Source organism: Ovis aries, chromosome 14 (genome assembly GCF_016772045.2).
Source record: "Ovis aries strain OAR_USU_Benz2616 breed Rambouillet chromosome 14, ARS-UI_Ramb_v3.0, whole genome shotgun sequence".
Lineage (NCBI taxonomy): Eukaryota > Metazoa > Chordata > Mammalia > Artiodactyla > Bovidae > Ovis > Ovis aries.
Window position 1 is genome coordinate 48,456,497 of NC_056067.1, and position 19,000 is coordinate 48,475,496.

The 19,000-nt window shown below is 58.7% G+C and overlaps 2 protein-coding genes and 1 non-coding gene across 7 annotated transcripts; 2 read left to right on the forward strand and 1 right to left on the reverse strand.

Annotated features, from left to right (window-relative positions):
- The first annotated feature begins 2,392 nt into the window (after positions 1-2,392).
- ZFP36 (ZFP36 ring finger protein) lies at positions 2,393-4,220 on the forward strand. Its single transcript, NM_001009765.1, has 2 exons — positions 2,393-2,416; positions 3,267-4,220. The coding sequence occupies exons 1-2, from the start codon at positions 2,393-2,395 to the stop codon at positions 4,218-4,220; spliced, it is 978 nt and encodes a 325-aa protein (NP_001009765.1).
- Positions 4,221-7,726: 3,506 nt separating this feature from the next.
- On the reverse strand, positions 7,727-7,819 carry TRNAI-UAU (transfer RNA isoleucine (anticodon UAU)). Its single transcript is given in 2 exon segments — positions 7,727-7,762; positions 7,782-7,819. It is a non-coding gene; the product is annotated as a tRNA-Ile (tRNA).
- Positions 7,820-7,933: 114 nt separating this feature from the next.
- Positions 7,934-19,000, forward strand: PLEKHG2 (pleckstrin homology and RhoGEF domain containing G2). 5 transcript variants are annotated; one of them, XM_060398068.1, is made up of 20 exons: positions 7,934-8,014; positions 9,664-9,787; positions 10,558-10,829; positions 10,908-11,008; positions 11,782-11,874; positions 12,028-12,094; positions 12,217-12,263; positions 12,501-12,651; positions 12,976-13,113; positions 13,293-13,493; positions 14,229-14,321; positions 14,425-14,511; positions 15,104-15,137; positions 15,229-15,330; positions 15,426-15,473; positions 15,551-15,589; positions 15,747-15,763; positions 15,923-16,099; positions 16,205-17,135; positions 17,218-19,000. In XM_060398068.1, the coding sequence occupies exons 2-20, from the start codon at positions 9,685-9,687 to the stop codon at positions 18,789-18,791; spliced, it is 4,275 nt and encodes a 1,424-aa protein (XP_060254051.1). In that variant the 5' UTR covers positions 7,934-8,014; positions 9,664-9,684; the 3' UTR covers positions 18,792-19,000. The 5 variants fall into 5 exon arrangements, with proteins under 5 accessions (XP_060254051.1, XP_042087950.1, XP_042087952.1 ...); XM_042232016.2 differs by lacking the exon at positions 7,934-8,014 and adding an exon at positions 8,193-9,011; XM_042232018.2 differs by lacking the exon at positions 7,934-8,014 and adding an exon at positions 8,193-9,011 and having other exon boundaries at positions 10,561-10,829.

Here is a 19,000-nt window from a genome sequence, read left to right on the forward strand (position 1 = left end):
TTCCTCCTGAGCTGGGACTCCTGAGGCCTGGACGGGGTGGAGCGGGGGATGGGAGCCTGGCTCCTCAATCAGAGAGAGGGGTTGGGGGGGCTCGGACTCCTTCATTTGAGAGACAGGGTAGCTGGGAGCCAGGACTCCTGAGTCTGGTGAAGCCACGGCCTGGGAGCCGGGTGTCCTGGGTCTGAGCGAGGAGGCGGCTTGGAAACCCGAACCCCTTGATCTAAGCAAGAAGGGGCAAAGGCCGGGATTCTCAGTACCCCCGCCCCTGTTAGTGTTTCGATGGGTGCGCAGTCCTTCGGCGCGCAAAGCCCCTTCCAGTCTCTTTGAGAATCTCCCAATCCGAAGCGCCCTGGCCCTTGGGCCGATGACTCAGCAGATGGGAGAGGGGAGGGGGTCAGCCTGACTCAGGAATGGGAACTGCTCCCCGTCTCCAGGGAATCGAAACTGGTATTCCCTCCTCCCGGATCGCGGCCAGAGCCGAGCCGGCCCTTAGGAACCCCAGAATGCCTCCCACCTCTCGTTCTCCCGCCCCTTAGTCCTACTACCGGCACAGGGATTTGGAGCCCAACTGGGCGGCGGGTGCCGGGCATCTCCCTTTTCCCCCCTTTTCCCGTAGTCCTCAAGCCTCTGTTTACAGGCGACCAAAACCCTGGTTACAGAGAGGAACCCGGGCGTCCGGGTCGAGCCTCCTCGTCACGGCTTCCAGGAAGCCCCCCTCCCCCGCCCCTTGCGAGTGAGTCACTGGCGAGAGGGAGGCTGCAACCGTGCCAGAGCCGCCCGCAGCCGCCCAGCTCACGGGACCGGCCGGGAAGGCCCCTCGGCCCGAGAAAGCGCCGCACCAGGGATTCCCCCGTGCTCTGTCGGACGAGCAGATCAGCGTGCCTAGCAGAATCTCCCCACCTCAATACAAGCCCGCAGTCCGCAGTCACAACCTGCAAGAATGAACTTTCCACCATAATAACTGCACTCCGTGGCAATGATTTATTTCTACCACCGTATTTTCAGTCAGGGCAGCCAGCTCTGGAGACCCCCTTTAAAAATTAGTGTTTTTACCATATCTTAAGAGAGCATCACTCAGGGCAACTCCTTTACAATAAAAGACTTGTCAATGAGGGGAGTGATTTCTGCAAACGCAGAGTTCTTTCAAGGCACATCCCTTTATGAGAGTCCCATCCGACCATCAGTTGGGGATGATCCATTTCTTCCATTTGAGACAGCTTTCCAGCAAAGAAACCCTCCATCATAATAAAAGATCTCCCCCTTTCCAATCTTGAGTTTTCTTGAGTGCAAACTCCCTTTAATATGATTTAAGGCCCTGGTATTAAGCTAATGCCATTCACTAACAATAACTTGGCCTCTTCATGCCTGGGTTTCCCTGTGTTTAAAATGGGCATAATACCTCCTTGGGTTAATGTATGTAAGACACTTTCTGCAATTGTGCCTAGCCCAGAGGAAGCCATCAGAAGCGCCATTATTTGTGTGAGGGTGAGAGGACACAGCGGTCCTGTATTTGGGAAATGAGGCCCCTTTCCAACCTCACCAGGTGTGTGGGACCCCACCTCACCCCCAATCCTCGTGAATGGGAGCAAAGAGGGCGGTCCAGGTCTCAGGATCTGGGCAGTTCGGGAGCAAGACCGTCCAGGATTGGGGAGGCTCTTCTCTCACTGTTTTGCTCCTGCGGATTTCTGTCTGTGGATGTTTGTTTCTTCCAGTTTTCGCCCCTTCTCTATTTGTACGACTCTCCCTCCCTCCCGCTTCTCGCTCTGAATTTGTCTCTTTGGGGACTGTCTACGTCTCTTTTCAAGCTCTGCCTTCCCACCTCCCCTCCTCTCCTCACCCTGTCTCCCCCGCTCTGTGCATGTCTCCCTGTGTGCGTAGCTCCCCCCGTGTGTGTGTGTGCCCCCATGTTTTTCTCTTTGCGTCCCTCCATTTCTCTCTTGCTCTCGGTTCGCCTCTCCCCGCCCCTGTCGATCAGTGTCGCGCGCGCACGCCCTCTCCGCCTCTGCCCTTGTCAATTCCCCCGGGAGCCCTGCCCCCACCTCCGTCCCGGTTCCCTTCTCCGCGCCTCAGTCTCCAGCCTTGAAAACTGGGCCGACACCCCCACCCCCCACCTCACGCACTCCCCGCGGGGTCGCGACCGCCCGCGGGCCCCGCTCAGGCGAATTCGGGCCGGGATCCAGGCGGAAGGGCTCCGAACTCGGGCCGGCAGTGCTGCGCTGGGGGCGCGCGTCCGGGAAGCGCCCCTCCTCGCCCCGCCCTCCCGGGGCCAACTCCCCTTGGCCCCGCCTCCCCTCTGGTCGAATAAAAGTGGCGGCTCTTCCACTCCACCGCAGCGTGACTTCAGCGCTCCCACTTTCCGTCGGCTCTACATCCTTCGGCCATCTGCGCCGCCATGGATCTCGCCGCCATCTACAAGGTGAGCCCCCCAACCGATCGGCACCCCGACGTCCGCAACACCTGACTCCCTTCTCAAACCAGGGCTTTCTAGGGCCGCAAACAAATTCCTGCCCCGGACCAGCCCTCCCCGCACCGGTTTCCCTTCTCAAACTGGAACTCCTTAGCGCTTCACACCGGCCCGGGGTTCCTGCCTCCCGGATCAGATCAGTGTGATCCTCTGGGGATGAAAATGGAGCCTGTGGCTTTCTGATCTCGGCCCCAACACGAGTGGGGTGGCCCTCGGAGATGGAAAGCTGGAGAACTTTTCTCAGACCGGGGCTGTCTGGAGGCGGAAATGGCCCCCACACCTGGATTACCCGAGTAGTTGCTGAGGGCGCGGTTTTGCGCGGAGGCGTTTCTGGGGCTGGAGTCTCAGGGTGAGCGGGAGCTGACTTCTGTCTCTTCGCTCCCTGCCCCAGAGGATCTTGGAATTCTAAACCCGAAGAGATCCGGACTCCTGGCTTAATTTTGCCCGCTGTTCCACTTGTGAAATTGGAGAAACCGATGAGTGGGGTCAGATCCCGAGAGGCCCAGAGGCTTAAAAAATTGGAGAACAGCAGTCTGTCCTGACTTTAGGGCCCCTCTGATCCAGCCGGGGGAGCCGAGATTAGTGGGTCCCTCGGGATGAGCTTAAATCGCGAATAAACCTCCAAATCGGGATCCCTGAGATCCGGAACCCGAGGTTTGTTTTTTTTTTTTTTTTCCCTTAGGGCGGGTGGGGCTGAGGCCGGGAGCCCACAAACCGGACTGGCAAGCCCTTGGTTGCCCTGCAGCTGGGGCGGGGCGTCACCCTGTATTTTCGGTGTCTTAACCGATCGTTGTTTCCACAGAGCCTCCTGTCGCTGAGCCCTGAACTGCCATCCGACCTCGGAGAGACTGAGTCCAGCACCAGCTGGGCTTCCTCGGGACCCTGGAGCCTCAGCTCATCCGACTCCAGCCTGCCTGAGGCCGCTGCCCGCCTGCCTGGCCGCTCCACCAGCCTGGTGGAGGGTCGCAGCTGCGGCTGGGTGCCCCCACCCCCAGGCTTTGCGCCCCTGGCTCCTCGACCCAGCTCGGAGCTGTCGCCCTCACCCACCTCGCCTACCGCGACTCCCACCACCTCATCCCGCTACAAGACTGAACTATGTCGGACCTTCTCAGAAAGCGGGCGCTGCCGCTATGGGGCCAAGTGCCAGTTTGCCCATGGCCTGGGTGAGCTGCGCCAGCCCAGTCGCCACCCCAAGTATAAGACGGAGCTCTGCCACAAGTTCTACCTCCAGGGTCGCTGCCCCTACGGTTCGCGCTGCCACTTCATCCACAACCCCAGCGAGGACCTGGCTGCCCCCGGCCATCCCCATGTGCTGCGCCAGAGCATCAGTTTCTCAGGGCTGCCCTCGGGCCGCCGAACCTCGCCACCACCAGCAAGCTTAGCAGGCCCTTCCGTGCCCTCATGGTCCTTCTCGCCCTCCAGCTCCCCACCACCGCCACCCGGGGACCTTCCACTTTCACCCTCTGCTTTCTCTGCTGCCCCCGGGACACCTGTGTCCCGAAGGGACCCCACCCCAGCCTGTTGCCCTTCCTGCCGAAGGGCCACCCCCAACAGCGTCTGGGGGCCTGTGGGTGGCCTAGCTCGGAGCCCTTCTGCACACTCCCTGGGATCTGATCCCGACGAATATGCCAGCAGCGGCAGCAGCCTGGGGGGATCCGACTCACCTGTCTTTGAGGCTGGGGTTTTTGGGCCACCTCAGCCACCTGCCGCCCCTCGGCGACTTCCCATCTTCAATCGTATCTCCGTTTCGGAGTGACAAGTGCCTGCCTAGTACAGATCAGCTGGATCTTAAGGGGGGCCATTTTTCTTGTGCGTGGGTTCCACAAGGGGTCCCGGGGCTGTAGGGAACTGAGGGACTCGTAATCATGTAGTTCTCCCCACCTTCCAAAGTGCATTAACTCACTCCCCTGACCCCCGCGCTGGGGCAGGTCCTCAGCGTGCAGGCTGTTTGGGAAGGAGTGTTTTATGGGGTCTTTTAAAAAAAATGTAGCAAGTTTGAGGGAGGTAGTAAGCCTCTTCAACTTCACCCCTGCCCAATGCTGTGAATAATAAGCCCCCAATGCCCTCTTCCAGTTACTTCCTAGATCCTGGGGCTCCAGTGTCGTGATTGGAGCCTCACCTGAAAGGGAATCCTGGTGCTCAAACTTCCCTCCAAAAGCAAGTAGCCAAAGCCATTGCCAACGCCCGGCTCTCCCACCCCCGCCTTTGGGCCCTTTATTTATGACGACTTTATTTATTCTAATAGATTTTATAGTATTTATATATATTGGGTCGTCTGCTTCCCTTGTATTTTTCTTCCTCTTTTTGTAATATTGGAAACGATGAAATAATTATTGTTATAAGTATACACTATAATATATTAAGTAATATATATTGTTAAAAATTTATTTTTGTGGTTTTCTGGAATTTTTAAATAAATCTGTGTGTAAATTGGAATCCCGGCTGTTGTGCGGTCTTGAGGCAGTAAGATGGGAGGGGTGGACGGTGTGGCCTTTTTTAGAAACTGGAATCAGCCTCGGGTAGCTCCTCCAAACCTACCCAGAGCCCAGGCGCTGGCGGCACTTACCTGGCAGGAAATGACGTCACCGGGCCCAGCCGTTCACCTGAGAGGGCGGGGCCAGGTGAGATCACCCGAGAGGAGCCGGGAGAGCCAGTTCCCGGGGCGTGGGGGGCGCTGAAACTCCTGTCCTGCCCGACTCCTCGACCCAGCTCTCGGCAGGGCGCGGGCGGGGACGAGATGTTTCCGTCCCCACGGGGCCGAGGGAGGAGGGCGGGGCGGAGTGGGGAGGACGGAATGTGCTGGGGCGCGAGCCCAGGGCGGGCGAAGGCAGGCGGCCGGCGCGGCGGGTGGGGGAGGGGTCGTCTCGGAAGCCGGGGCGTCCTGGGGTCCGGAGAGTGTGGGGATACGCAGGTTTTCGGAATCTTGGGGGAGGCATCTTGAAAGCCTCAGGATTCTGGAATCTCAACACTGGGGAATCTCAGACTTGGTCTTCTGGAGACCTAACACTAGAACGTTTGAAGAATCGCACAACTGCAGACTCTGGCTTTCCGGGCCCCTTGAATCTCGAATACCAAAATCTTGGCTGTCGGGATTCGGGAGGCTCGGGATTGCGGAATCTCGACTTTTCTGAGCCGTGGAAACTCGCGGTCTCTCGCCCCAGGCGGGGTGGGAGTCGGCGATCGCGAGGCCCGGGAGGGTGGGTTTCGGTCGGGGCGGGGCTCCCGGGAGGGCCGCGTCCTCGGACCATACAAGGCAAGAGGCGGCGGGAACCACCCTGGGGCGGAGGAGCCCGGCGCTCCGAGCCCGGAAGCTGCCCAGCGTCAGCGCCTGCGCCCCGCCCCCTTCCGTCGTGGCCTCCTCCCGCTTCGACCCCTGTTTCTCTGCTTACCCCCTGGTTTTCCTCTCCCCCATCTTCCCTCTCCTCTCCCACCTCCCCCCTCCCCCCCCCCCTTTCAGTTCCTCCTCGCCAGACCCTCCTGCGCCACCCTTCCCCTCCCCAACTTCCCCACCCTCTCCAGTTCTTCCCCTCCCCCCAGCACTTGTCGCCCCTTCCTCTTTTTACTTTCCTTTCCTTCTTGCCCCCATCCTCCGTCCTCTATCCCCTGTTCTCTTCCTTTCCAGTTCCCTTCCTCTTCTCGCTCCCTTTCCTTTCCTCTCCACTCCTCTCTCCCTGCCCACACTCTTCTTCCCCTTGGTTCCACCTCCCTCCTCACCCCATTTCTGCCGTACCCCATTCCCTCCTAGAGTGCTCGTCTCTTCCCCTCCCATCCTCATGCCTCCTTGACCTCTCACTCCTTGGCCCTCTCCCGTAGCCCACTGGTGGGCCCTAACCTTTGATCTCCTCTCCCACGAAGCCCTCCCATCCCCGCGCTCCGTTTTGGGAAAGGGCTGGGGAAAGAGAGACAGAAACCTAGAAATGTTGGAGAGGAAGCGCAAGCTACGCAGATATATACAGACACTAAAAGAACAAGAAGTAACACAAAGAGTTCTTCCCTTTGCAAAAAAACAGATACTCTGCCCCTTGGAAATAAACTAATAAACCCTTGTTTGAGAAAACAGCACCTGCCACGAGTTACCAGTGCAGAGAGCCGGTCCTCTTGACTGTTTTTCCCTCAAAGCCACAACCCAAACCAACAGCAACCCTGTCTGATTCACTTTCTAAAGAGATGTTACAGCCCACCCTCCTGACTCCTCTCTGGCCCCACCTGCCCGTAGCTTCAGTCTCTTCCCCACTCCCCCGCTAAACAACCAAAGGGAAACTATAATGACACCTCAGTCAGAACACAGTAATGCCAAAGTCCTAAGTCCTAATCGCCTACACAGCCTGGCTCTCATCTTTGGTCACTCTTGCTCTAGTCATTATGGCTTTTGCCGGTACACCTCAGCCACAGGGCCTTTGCACTGGCTGTTTCTGTTGTACTTCCCGAAGTATCCCAACAGCTTGCTCCCCTTCTTCAGGTCTCTGCTCAAATGTTTTCTCAGAGATGGTCCCTGACTACTATTATTGCAACCCCCTTCCTCCCTACCTTGCTCTACTTTTTCCATGATGTTTATTATCACCACCTAACATATAAAATTACTTAGATCTTAGGTTTATAGCAATCAGCCCCCCCCCCCCAACCCTTCACATTCGAGTGTCAAATCCTCAGAGGCAGGGACTTTGTCTTGGTCACTGCTGTATCACTCACATCTAAACCCCAAACAGGAACCAGTCACATAGTGGTCACAAGCTTCAGAATTTATTGAAAAAAATAATCGATTCAGAAACGAGGAGAGAGAACTCCAACACACACACACACACACACACACACACACACACACACGATAGTAACTGAGGTAATTGATGTTAATTAAACATTGTAATTATTTCACAATTTACATGTATCTAAAATTATTTTGTTCACCTTGAACTAACAGCAATTATATATATCGCGATAAAACTGGAAGAAGAAAATCCAAGATAGAAAAAGATGGACAAAGAGACAGTGTCACTTACATGGTTTGCCGAGAACTGACACTGCCTGACACATCTACAAAATTCTTAAACTGAGATTTAGACCCAAATTCCCAGACATCTAAGAGGCAACACCACCCCCTGGTGACGAAGACGAAAACTGCACATCCCCACAATAGAAAACACTCCCTAACTGATCTTTCACCAGAGTCCCAGGATTCTTTCCAGCCTAAAAATTCCGACGATCGAAATGTTTAGGTTGATTAATAAGAATAAATTTATAAATCGGTAAGAGAAAATCAAAAACTGCTCCAGGTGAGGATCGAACTCACAACCTCGGCATCGCTCCGCTCGCACTGCCATATAAGTACCGCGCGCTAACCGATTGCGCCACTGGAGCTTCGGCCGCACCCCTGCGCCGCGGAGTCCTTCAGTCATTCCTGACCACGTGACCTTGGAGGCTAGCCCCGCCTCTACTTTGCATATACAAATAGGAATCTTTGGATTGGCCGATAGGAGAAAGTGCGTTACCAGTTCCGGCTTCTCACGCCTGGAAGGCTCTTGCTGTAAAAGGGAAAAGTCTGCGAGGCTTTTGGTATGTGGGGGTGTAGCCTGTCCGGGACCGCCTTCTCATCAATATTCAGAATCCAGGGAGGAGGGGTCTTAACCCTTTGCGGGCTGGCCGGCCGGAAGGCGGCCCCTCCCCCCTGCGGGCGGGAACAGGATATGAGCCCGGGCGGGGGGGGAGGGGAAGCCCCAGGCGACCGCCCCCCGCCCCACCGCTGGGACCGGACTCTCCAGCCACAGATGTGGCGCCGCCGCCGCCGCCAGTTCCCGGTGCCAGCCATCCCGAAGCCTGAGGGGTCTACAGTTGCAGACTCCAGCCGTCCGAAATTCTGCACCGCGTCCTGAGAGACCCCGAAGCCCAGGCCCCAGCGACCAGGCAGGCTAGAGGACCCCAGATATCCAGGTGCCCAGCGCCCCCTCCTGGAGGAGGAGCCAGGAGTCCGGGACAGCAGACCCGCGCGACCCTGGAGGCCGAGCTTCCTGCAACCGGTTTCGAAGAACTTAGGATCTCAGACCGGAGGTTCCCTCCAGAGTTTTTCCCAGAAAGCTGAGCCCAAAACTCCCAGGACTGGAGGAACTTGGGATACGGACTCCTAGAGCCTCATCCAGCCCGTTGGGGGCTGAAGCGCCCACTAAAAGAGGACCCTGGAATTTGGGACTCTGCGCTCCTGTCTGGAAGTAGTTTAACCCCTGCTCTTAGAGTTAGGGAACTCAGGAATCCAGCCCTCCCCCCACCCCACGACCCCGTCTGGAAGACTCAGGAATTTGGGTTCCCAGCACCCCTATCTGAGACTCGAGCGTCGAGGCTCCCAGCATCTTCCGTTTAGAGGACGAAAGAAATCTGGACCACTGCTCCCGGTTTTCCGAGAGACCCCGGATTCTGGTTGCCGGAGCCGGAGAGCCCGAAGTTCACACCCCTGACTTGCAGAGACCCGAGAGTGCCGGCTCTGCGCCTCCCCGGGGACCGTGCTAGGGTCAAATAGGAACCGGGCTGCCTCGGTTCGGGGCTGGAGACTCCCGGGGAGGTGAGGGGGGAGGCGAGGGGCCCCGAAGGGCTGGGGGAGGGGGCGGCGCCGCAGCCGCTGAACAATGAGGGGGCGTGCCGGCGGGGGGCGAGCGGAGGCGCCGGCGGGGAGTTGGGGGCTAGAGGGCTGTGGGGAGGCGCTGCGGCTGTGGGGACAGTGAGCGGATCTCGGAGGGACTTGACTGAAAGGGGTCGAGGACTCAGGGCCAGCGCCCCGACTCGCAGCCCTCCGTGGGGGAGGAAGCCGTCTGCAGGACCCTGGCATCCGGTCCCCCAGCCTCCTCCGCCCTCCCCTGGGACCCCGCGGCCTCCCGCCCACGGCTTTTTCCCAGCCCTGCCCCTCGCCCTCGGCTCCAACCGGAGCCCAAACGTTCCCAGGATCCCTGAGCCTCCGGCCCCAGACAGACCAGACTCACAGCTTGGGCGACTCTTGTTCGCTTCACTCTTCTTTGTTTCACCCTTCCCGTTTTTTTCTGTGTTCTCTCTCCTTGCTCCCCTCTTTCTATCACTTTGCGACTGTCTCCCCCATTAGTTACTCCCAGGGCCCCCTCCCTGGATTCAGACCGTCCTCCTAACTCTCACGGGGGTGGGGGCGGTGTGGAGACCGGAAAGTCTATGGGGTCCTGGTATCCCAGAAGGGGGTCTTTCTGCAGAAGCCGCTGAACCACTCAGCCATGCCCGAGGGAGCCCGTGGACTGGGCCTGTCCAAACCCAGCCCTAGCCTCGGCCACAGAGGTGAAGTGTGTGACTGTGCGGCTGTGTGTGACACTCGGACAGGTGAGCGGGTGAGGGAGGGGTGGAGCCTGCTGGGCATTCATTCTTTCGTTCAAGACCCTACAGCCTCCCAGGCTGACCCAGTGCAGGCAACACAGGCTGACCAAGACAACCTTGGCCCTCCTGCACAGAGCTCCAGGTCCGGTAGGGAGAGAGACTCATCCTGAGGCCCTGAGGGAAGCCCAGCACACAGTGGTCAGGGCTGGCTGGGATGGGGAGAGCTCAGAGGGCAGTGGGAGCCCTGTCTGGGAGATCAAGGGAGGCTTCCTGGAGGAGGGGGATATCTAAACTGAGAATTGAAAGATTAGGTGGGGTGAATTGAGAGAGGGCAGGAAGCGTATTCTGCGCAGGAGCAGAGAGGTGAGAAGAGGCTGCTTATTTGAGTAAACCAGAGAAGCTGAGTGCCTGGAGCCCAAAGGGTAAGAAGTGGTGTGTCTTGGGAAAACTACACACAGGAAAGGTCTCTAATGGCCACCCTGCAGAGGGCCCTTTGGATCTCAGGAGTTTGGACTTTACCCTGAGGGCAGGTATGGGATTATCCTCGTGAGAGTAAAAGAGTCAGGCTAAATAATAAAGTTCTCCCAGGATGACACATGGAGGTGGATTCAAGGAATGGGGGCCAGCAGTTCAGAGAGGACCCTGCCTGGAGAGGACAGGGCTGGTTAGAGAGGGGAGCTGGTTAGAGAGATGTTGATCAGGGGTGGGTGAGTGTGGGGGCTGAGTGCACTTACTCAGTTGAGGAGCCCCCCTGATGGCTTGTTCCACAACCCCAGCAGCCCCTGCCACCCCCGCCATGACCTCCCCACGAGGTTCTGGGAGCTCCACGTCCTTGAGCACTGTGGGCTCTGAGGGGGACCCGGCTCCGGGCCCCACCCCAGCCTGCTCAGCCTCGAGGCCAGAGCCCCTTCCAGGGCCCCCCATCCGCCTGCATCTGTCACCTGTGGGGACCTCGGGTTCTTCGAAACCCTCGAGGCTGGAGCGTGTGGCCCGTGAGATTGTGGAGACAGAGCGGGCCTACGTCCGGGACCTCCGAAGCATCGTGGAGGTGAGGCGGGTGGGCATCCCAGTGCCGTGGGGACTTGGGCCAGCCCTTCCACCCCCATAACCCCAGTCATTCCCACAGGACTACCTGGGCCCTCTGCTGGATGGCGGGGTTCTGGGGCTGAGTGCGGAGCAGGTGGGCACACTGTTTGCCAACATCGAGGACATCTACGAGTTCAGCAGGTCAGGGATGGGTGGGGTGGGCAGGGGGGTGGGCTAGGGAGCTCAGGAAGAGAGGCTGTGTTCTAACCCAAACCTTGGCGCCCTGTCCAGACTGGAACATGGGGTCTTATGATATTGGGCAGGGATCATGATGGGGAATAAGGACCCAGATGAGGTCCAAATATCAGGATGGATCCAGGCAATGAGATGGGGCTAGCGCCCTGTCAGATCATGGAGCACAGTGAATCAAAGACTCCTGTGCAGGCTGAGGATCATGACTGTGAGCATTTGTGTGACTCATCCTGGGAAACCCCGCAGTCCAGACAAACCAGGATGGTTGGCCCCCTGTGCGGAGGGTGCTAGAGTTCCAGGAGAGCGTGACACCTACGTGTCTTAATGACACTTGTTCAGTCGCTCCATCGTGTCCGACTCTTTGCGACCCCGTGAACTGCAGCACACCAGGCTTTCCTGTGCTTCACCATCTCCCGGAGCGTGCTCAGACTCATATCCACTGAGTCGGTGATGCCATCCAGCCGTCTCATCCTCTGATGACCCTTAATTACGCTTTTTTTTTTTGGCCTCACCGTTTGCATTTCGGGATCTTAGTTCTCCAACCAGGGACCGAACCTGGACCCAGCAATGAAGGCACTTAGTCTAACCACTGGACCACCAGGGAATTCCCTAATTATACATAAAGTTCTTGTGGGAGGTTTGTGAGTCACGACAAGTTTTCAGGGTCACAATAGGATCTTAAGGTTATCACAGCTCTAAGGGTCCTGACACCCCTCTCCCAGGCTGTGCCCCATGAGATCCTCAAGGCTCATGCTGCCTGTGACAAGATCTCAGGCTGAGGAACATGATGCTGCCCAAGGACAGCGTCCGAGCAGGTTGCTACCTCCCACGTCGTGATCAGAGGACCCTTCATGTGGACGTGACATCCCATCCTGGCAGCCCACCAAGGCCCAGCCTTCTGGTGTCCTCGCGGGGTGGGTCTGTGGGGGCAGGGTGGTCCTTCACCCTTTCTCTCTGCCCCTCCCCAGTGAGCTCCTGGAAGACCTGGAGGGCAGCAGCAGCGCCGGGGGCATCGCTGAGTGCTTTGTGCAGAGGGTGAGGCTGGGGCCTGGGTAAGGGGGTTAGGGTGGGAGGGGAGCAGGCCTGGGCTAGGCTTGGAGGGAGGGGTCATGAGGAGTTGGGCACTGACGTCTCCCTGATTCCCTTGTTGCCCACAGAGCGAGGATTTCGACATCTACACATTGTACTGCATGAACTACCCGAGGTGAGGACTGAGAAGCACCTGTTGGGCCCAGGCTGTGCCCCACAAGTTGATGTGCGCTAGCCGAGCACCCCCTACCCCAACCCAGTCAAGTCCCAACACTGCCAGACTGCAACCATGTCCGCCTTCTCCCTAACCTCAACCAGCCCCTGAGCGTTCCCAAACCCTGGTCACTCCCTGACTCCTCCCAGCCTGGCCTGCTGTAGCTGCCCATCCCCCTGACCTGTGCTGTGTCTCCAGCTCCCTGGCCCTACTCCGGGAGCTGTCACTGTCCCCACCAGCAGCCATGTGGCTGCAAGAGCGCCAGGCCCAGCTCCATCACTCGCTGCCCCTGCAGAGCTTCCTGTTGAAGCCTGTCCAGCGCATCCTCAAGTACCATCTGCTGCTGCAGGTCAGCTGTGGGCCCCCGGGGGGCTGCCTGGGGAGGGGCGAGGTCCTGTCCATTGGCCACCTGGTGGTGCATCTGGAGTGCGGACCCTGGGAAAGCTGGGCCAGCGAGGACCAGGGAGGCCTCTGGTCCCTAGAAACTGGGCCAGCTCTGGGGCAGTGTCTTGTTAGCAGTGGGGGCTGGCGCCCGTTGACTTCACTTCCTGTCTTTGCTTGCTTGTCTCTCGGTCTCTGGCTCTCCATCTCTGCCCCTGCTTCTCTCTCTCTCTCTCTGTTCGTTTCTCCCTTTCTCTGTTCATCTTCCTCTCTCTGGGCGCCTACCCTCCAGGAGCTGGGCAAGCACTGGGCGGAGGGCCCAGATGCCGGGGGCCGCGAGATGGTGGAGGAGGCTATTGTGTCCATGACAGCGGTCGCCTGGTACATCAATGACATGAAACGCAAGCAGGAGCATGCTGCGCGCCTCCAGGTGACCCTGGGAGAGGGCTGGGACCCGCCGTGGGCCTGGGGGGGCGGGGTGGACCTGAGGGCCTCCGGCCGGGGGTCGGCAGAGCCTTGGGGTGGACTGGGACCTCACGGTCTGCTTGCTAACCACCCTGTCTTGATTTGCGTGCACTGCCCGCCGGTGTGTTCCTGGGGTCCTGGCAGGAGGTGCAACGGCGCCTGGGCGGCTGGACCGGTCCAGACCTCAGCGCTTTTGGGGAGCTAGTGCTGGAGGGCGCATTCCGAGGTGGTGGAGGGAGCGGCCCCCGACTCCGAGGGGGTGAACGGCTGCTCTTTCTGTTCTCACGGATGCTGCTCGTGGCCAAGCGCCGGGGACCGGAATACACCTACAAGGGCCACATCTTCGTGAGTTCAGGGATGGGGGCGGGGCCGGATGTTGCCTGCCAGGTGTATTCTATACAGAGCTGTAGAGCCAAAGGTGAGGCTAGGGGCAGGGTATACACGAGTGGGCAACTCGCTTAAAAGGACCACGTTTCCTTGGGTCAAGGAGCGAGGTAGGGTTTAATAAGGAGAGGCAGGCAGGGTCAGAGCTATGCAGAGGTGATGTGGACCTAGAAGGGGAGGACCTGGATCTGCCCACCAGGCAAGCATCTACGCTATTCTGCAGTCACGTCTTCTTGACCCAGATGAGAGTGGGAGGGCTGGTGAGGGAGAGCTGAGCCCAGCCTGGTGGAGAGGGTTGACGGGGTGGGAAGGGGACATCTTTTATTTATTTATGGGTGCACTAGGTCTTGATTACTATGAGAGCTTTTGCCCAGTCGAGGCATGGTGGCTTCTCTTATTGTGGAGTACAGGCTCTGGGGCGCAGGGGCTTCAGGAGTTGTGGTACGTGAACTCAGTGGTTGTGGCTTTCAGGCTCTAGAGCGCAGGCTTAATAGTTGTGGTGCAGGGGCTATTCCGTGGCATGAGGGATCTTCCCTGATTAGGGATCAAGCCCAGGTCTCCTGCACTGGCCTGCAGATTCTTTACCACTGAGCCACCAGGGAAGCTGGAAAGGGGACATCTTTTAGGAGGAGGGGGCTCAGATACACTTGAGGGGTACATGGATGAGTCTGAGGCCTCTCTCTGCCCCTCACCCAGTGCTGCAACCTGAGTGTGAGCGAGAACCCTCGAGACCCTCTAGGGTTCAAGGTGTCCGATCTGACCATTCCCAAGCACAGGCACCTGCTCCAGGTGAGGATAGGGTGGGGCTGGGCAGGCGGGGATTTCCCGCCCCCCAGGTCCCTAGACCTCACAACTGGCTCCCAATTCCACCCCCACCTCACCCCACCCCTAGGCCAGGAACCAAGAAGAGAAGAGGCTGTGGATTCACTGTCTCCAGCGCCTCTTCTTTGAGAACCACCCCGCCTCCATCCCTGCCAAGGTACAGCTCCTACCACCACTAGGGGTCCTCAGGGTGCGGGGGACCCGTGCATGCACGCTCAGTCATGTCCAAGTCTTTGTGGCCACCCTGAACTATAGCCCAGCAGGCTCCTCTGTCCGTGGGATTTCCCAATCAGGAATACTGGAGTGGGCTGCCATCTCTAAGGGATCTTCCCGACCCAGAGGTTGAACCTGCGTCTCTTTGCATCTCCTGCATGGGCAGGAGGATTCTTTTACCACTGTGCCACTTGGGAAGGCCCCCCAACTCAATAGCATTGAAAGACCCTGAGTGCCAGGGACGGGGGTGGGGGCGCTGTCTTACAGCATGATAGTTACATTCAAAGTTGGGTTACCTGGGTTTCAGTCCTAACTCCACAACATCCCTGCTGTGTGATTCTGGGCAAGTAACTTAACCTCTCTGGCTTCAGCTTGCTCACGTGGAGGAATAATAGCACCAACTTCATAGGGCTGTGGGGAGGATTCGTGAGTATCAGTCATGTAAGGCACCTGACAGGTAGCAGCACCCTTTAATCAGACCGAGCCTGGGGTTCTCAGGGCCCAGCCCCCTCAACCCTCATGCTTATCTTTTTCAGGCAAAACAAGTCCTCCTTGAAAACAGCCTGCACTGTGAGTCGGGACCTCGGGTTGGGAGGATGTGACAGTAGAGGAATCGCTTCAAAGAAAAAGTAGAATATTAGCTCCAAATCTCTTCCTGTAGGTGCTCCTAAAAGCAAGCCTATCCCAGAGCCCCTTACACCCCCACTTGGGTCTCCCTGCCCGCGAGATGCTAGAAGTTTCACTCCTGGACGACGGAACACAGGTAAAGGAGATGGAACCCTGAGGTTCCCCCTCATCCCTCCCCCAGGAACCTGGAGTGGGGGTCCTAACAGGGTTCCAATCTACCTCTCCCCACAGCTCCATCACCAGGACCCACCGCTACCCGTCGCGGCCGCAGACAGTCTGGTGAGTGCCCTCCCCTAAGGGTGAACTTGGTGTCAGGTGGGGGAGTGGGCCCTGACATCACTGTGTCTTCCCCTTAGAGCCTCTAAAGGACCTTTACGTCATGTTGCCACACAGCGGTGAGTGACTGCCCAGCCCAGCCTGGTGCGCCCGTGTCTGTTCCCTGGGCCTCGCGGGCGTCGTGAAGGAGGGGTGATGGGGCCACTCATCAATAACAAGGAATAACACTTGTTCCTCCATCTCACTCTTTCCTCTTTCTCATCTCTTCCTCCCCAGCTAAGCCTAGACTCAAGGTGAGAAACATTCCACAACCCGTACTCCTGGGTCTATTGGGGGAGGGAACTTGAGTTCCCAAGTCCCCGGTCTGAAGAAGAAGGTGATGAGGCCCTGTCCTCTGAGGGAGGGGATTGGGGCCCCCAGACTCCCGCCCTCCTTCCTTGCCTTCCTCACAGCACACCGGCAGTGCGGGGGAGCTCTACCCGCCCCTGGAGCCTCAGCCACCAAGTCCCACTTCTGGACCCCCTGAGGACCTGGAGGACACAGGACCCCCCACGCTGGACCCTTCTGGGCCCTCAATCACTGAAGAAATCCTGGAGCTCCTGAACCAAAGAGGCCTCCGGGATCCGGGGGTGAGCCAGGCGTCCCCTCCCAATGTCCTTGGGGCTCCAGGCCTGGGTGGGCGTAGCCTGGGATTCAGGGGGCCAACCCACCCTGACACCTTTTGGCTTCCTCAGGGCCCGCTACAGCCACCCCATGATGTTCCCAAGTTCCCCGGAGACTCCCAAGTGCCAGGCGACAGTGACACCCTCACATTCCAAGGCCTGCCCAGCCGAGACTCTTCAGAAGAGGAGGAGGAAGAAGAACTGGACATGGATGAACGGGAGCCTTCCCCACTCCACGTCCTGGAGGGGCTCGAAGGTTCCAGTGCGGCTGAAATTGCCGACATTCCCAGCCTTTCCAAAAGCCCCGACAGACCCAGCCTCCCTGAAGTGCCCAGCCTTTCTGAAATTCCCCAGATGCCCCGCCTCCCTAGCCTCTCTGACATTTCCAGTGTTTTTGAAATGCCCTGCCTTCCAGCCATTCCTAGCGTCCCCGACATTCCTAGTCTTTCCAGCGCTGCCCGCCCGCTCCCCTGTGATTCCTGGCTCCAGGGACCCCCGCAGGAGCTGGATGAGACTCTAGCCACCCGGAGAGAACTTTTCCCCGGAAACACTTCTGGAAAACTGGGCGAGCCCTCCTCAGAAGGCAGGGCAGGGCGAGAGGAGGATGAAGGAGGATCATTCCCAGAATTCCAGCCCCCAGATGTCACCCGGGATCAGGGATTCTCACATGAGTTGGAGTTCCGCTCTTGCTCTGAAATCCGGAGCGCCTGGCAGGCCCTGGAGCAGGGGCAGCTGGCCCGGCCGGGTTTTCCTGAGCCACTGCTGATCCTGGAAGACTCGGACCTGAGTGGAGGCAGTGGCAGTGCAGGAGGGAAGGCGGGAGTCCCGACTTCGGAGAGGTCAGCATCCCGAGTGCGAGAGTTAGCCCGGCTTTACAGCGAGCGGATCCAGCACATGCAGCGGGCTGAGACCCGGGCATCGGCCAACGCACCCCGCCGCAGGCCTCGGGCTCTGGCCCAGCCGCAGCTGTTACCTGGCCTGTCCCAGGAGCAGGCTGAGCCAGGTGAGGTCCAGGTATGTGGTCAGCAGAGGTGGCCCCAGCTGGGGGATCTGTCCTAACTCGACCCATCTGTCTTTGCATGCAGGACCCCTGCCTGCCTTTGGACATGTGCTGGTGTGTGAGCTGGCCTTCCCTCTGACCTGTGCCCAGGAATCTGTCTCCCTCAGCCCTGCTGCCCGGGTTCAAGCTGCCACACCCTTGACTAAGCAGGGAGGCTGCCAGGACAGCCAGGGTCTACATGTTTCAAGTTTGCCTGAGCAAGACCATCTGAGCCTCCAGGTTCCAGCTGCTACCCCCCTGCCTGAGCAAGGAAGCCTCTGGAATACCCAGATTCCAGCCGCCACACCTTTGCTGGAAGAGGAAGACCCCCCAGACAGCCAGGCTGCAGCTATTACAATTTCACCAGATCGAGGCCACCTGGAAATCCAAGTGCCAGCTGCCACTCCTTTGCAGGAGCATAGAGACCACGTGGGTACTCAGGTTCCTTCTAGCACCTCATCTCCTGAGCAAAGAGGCCATGTGGACGTCCAGCTTCCCACCAACCCAGCTTCACCCAAGCGGGGCAGTTCCTCTGATGTCACGGTTTCAGCCACCAGTCCTGCACCCAAGCAAGAAGGCTGCTGGGACAGCCAGAGCCCAACCAACACCCCTGTAACTAAGCCAGGAGGCTGCAGGGATGTTCAGTCCCCAGCTACTGCCTGTGGGCCAGCCGTCGATCCTTCGCTCATACACAGAAGCAGCCTGGACCCTCAGATCCCAGCTGACACCCCACTGCCCTTGCAGCGTGACCTCCCAGACATTCAGGTTCCGGGTACCTCACCTTTGCCTGTACACAGAGGCCACTTGGACCGTCAGAACCCAGCTGATGCCCCACCATCCTTGCCCCAGGAACCCCCCGATTTTCAGGTTCCAGCTACCACACCTTTGCCCCAGACAGCAAGCCTCACGGACACGGATGCCCAGGTCCAAGCCCTCCTGCCTTTGCCCCAGCAGGGAGGTCTCCGAGACATCCAGGGTCGTGCCGCTGCACCTTGGCTTCAGGAACAAAGCCTCACAGACCTCCAGGTTCAGAAGCTGACACCTTTGTTGGAAAGGAAGGGCCTCACGAATGACCAGGTTCCAGCCACCGCACCTTTGCCTGAGCAAGGAGGCCCTATGGACACTCAGGGCCCGTTACCCACCCCAGTCCAGACCACCGTGCTTTTGGCCAAACAAGGAGGCCCCTCGGTCTCTCACGCTGCCAGATCAGAGTCTTCAGACTTGACCCCACCCCACAGTCCCCCACCCCCAACACGGAAGCTCCTGGGCCCCAATGCGGCTGCCCTTTCAAGATACCTGGCAGCTTCGTACATCAGCCAGAGCCTGGCTCGGCGACAGGGGCCTGGAGGAGAGGCTCCCCCAGCCTCCCGGGGCCCTTGGTCCTCCTCTGCCCCCACATCACGGGCACCTTCACCGCCACCCCAGCCCCAACCCCCACCACCCCCAGCCCGGAGGCTCAGCTATGCCACCACGGTCAACATCCATGTCGGAGGTGGCGGGCGGCTACGGCCAGCCAAGGCCCAGGTCAGGTTGAACCATCCTGCTCTCTTGGCAACCCCTCAAGAATCTGTGGGTCTCCGCAGAGCCCAGGGGGGCCCCGATGCCCCTTTCCACATGTGAGTCAGGATGTCGGGCTCCTTGAAAAGCAAAGACTTCAACCAGATGCCAGAGACCCTCAGAATTCGCCCGGAAGTCCAGACACTGAACACAGGTCTAAAAATTGCTGCAGCTTGCAGACACCTGGAATCTTTGGAGAATGGCCCTTGTTACTTCCTGGATTAACCCAACAGGGATGGGGAAGGGGATGTCATTAATATTTTGTTAACTAA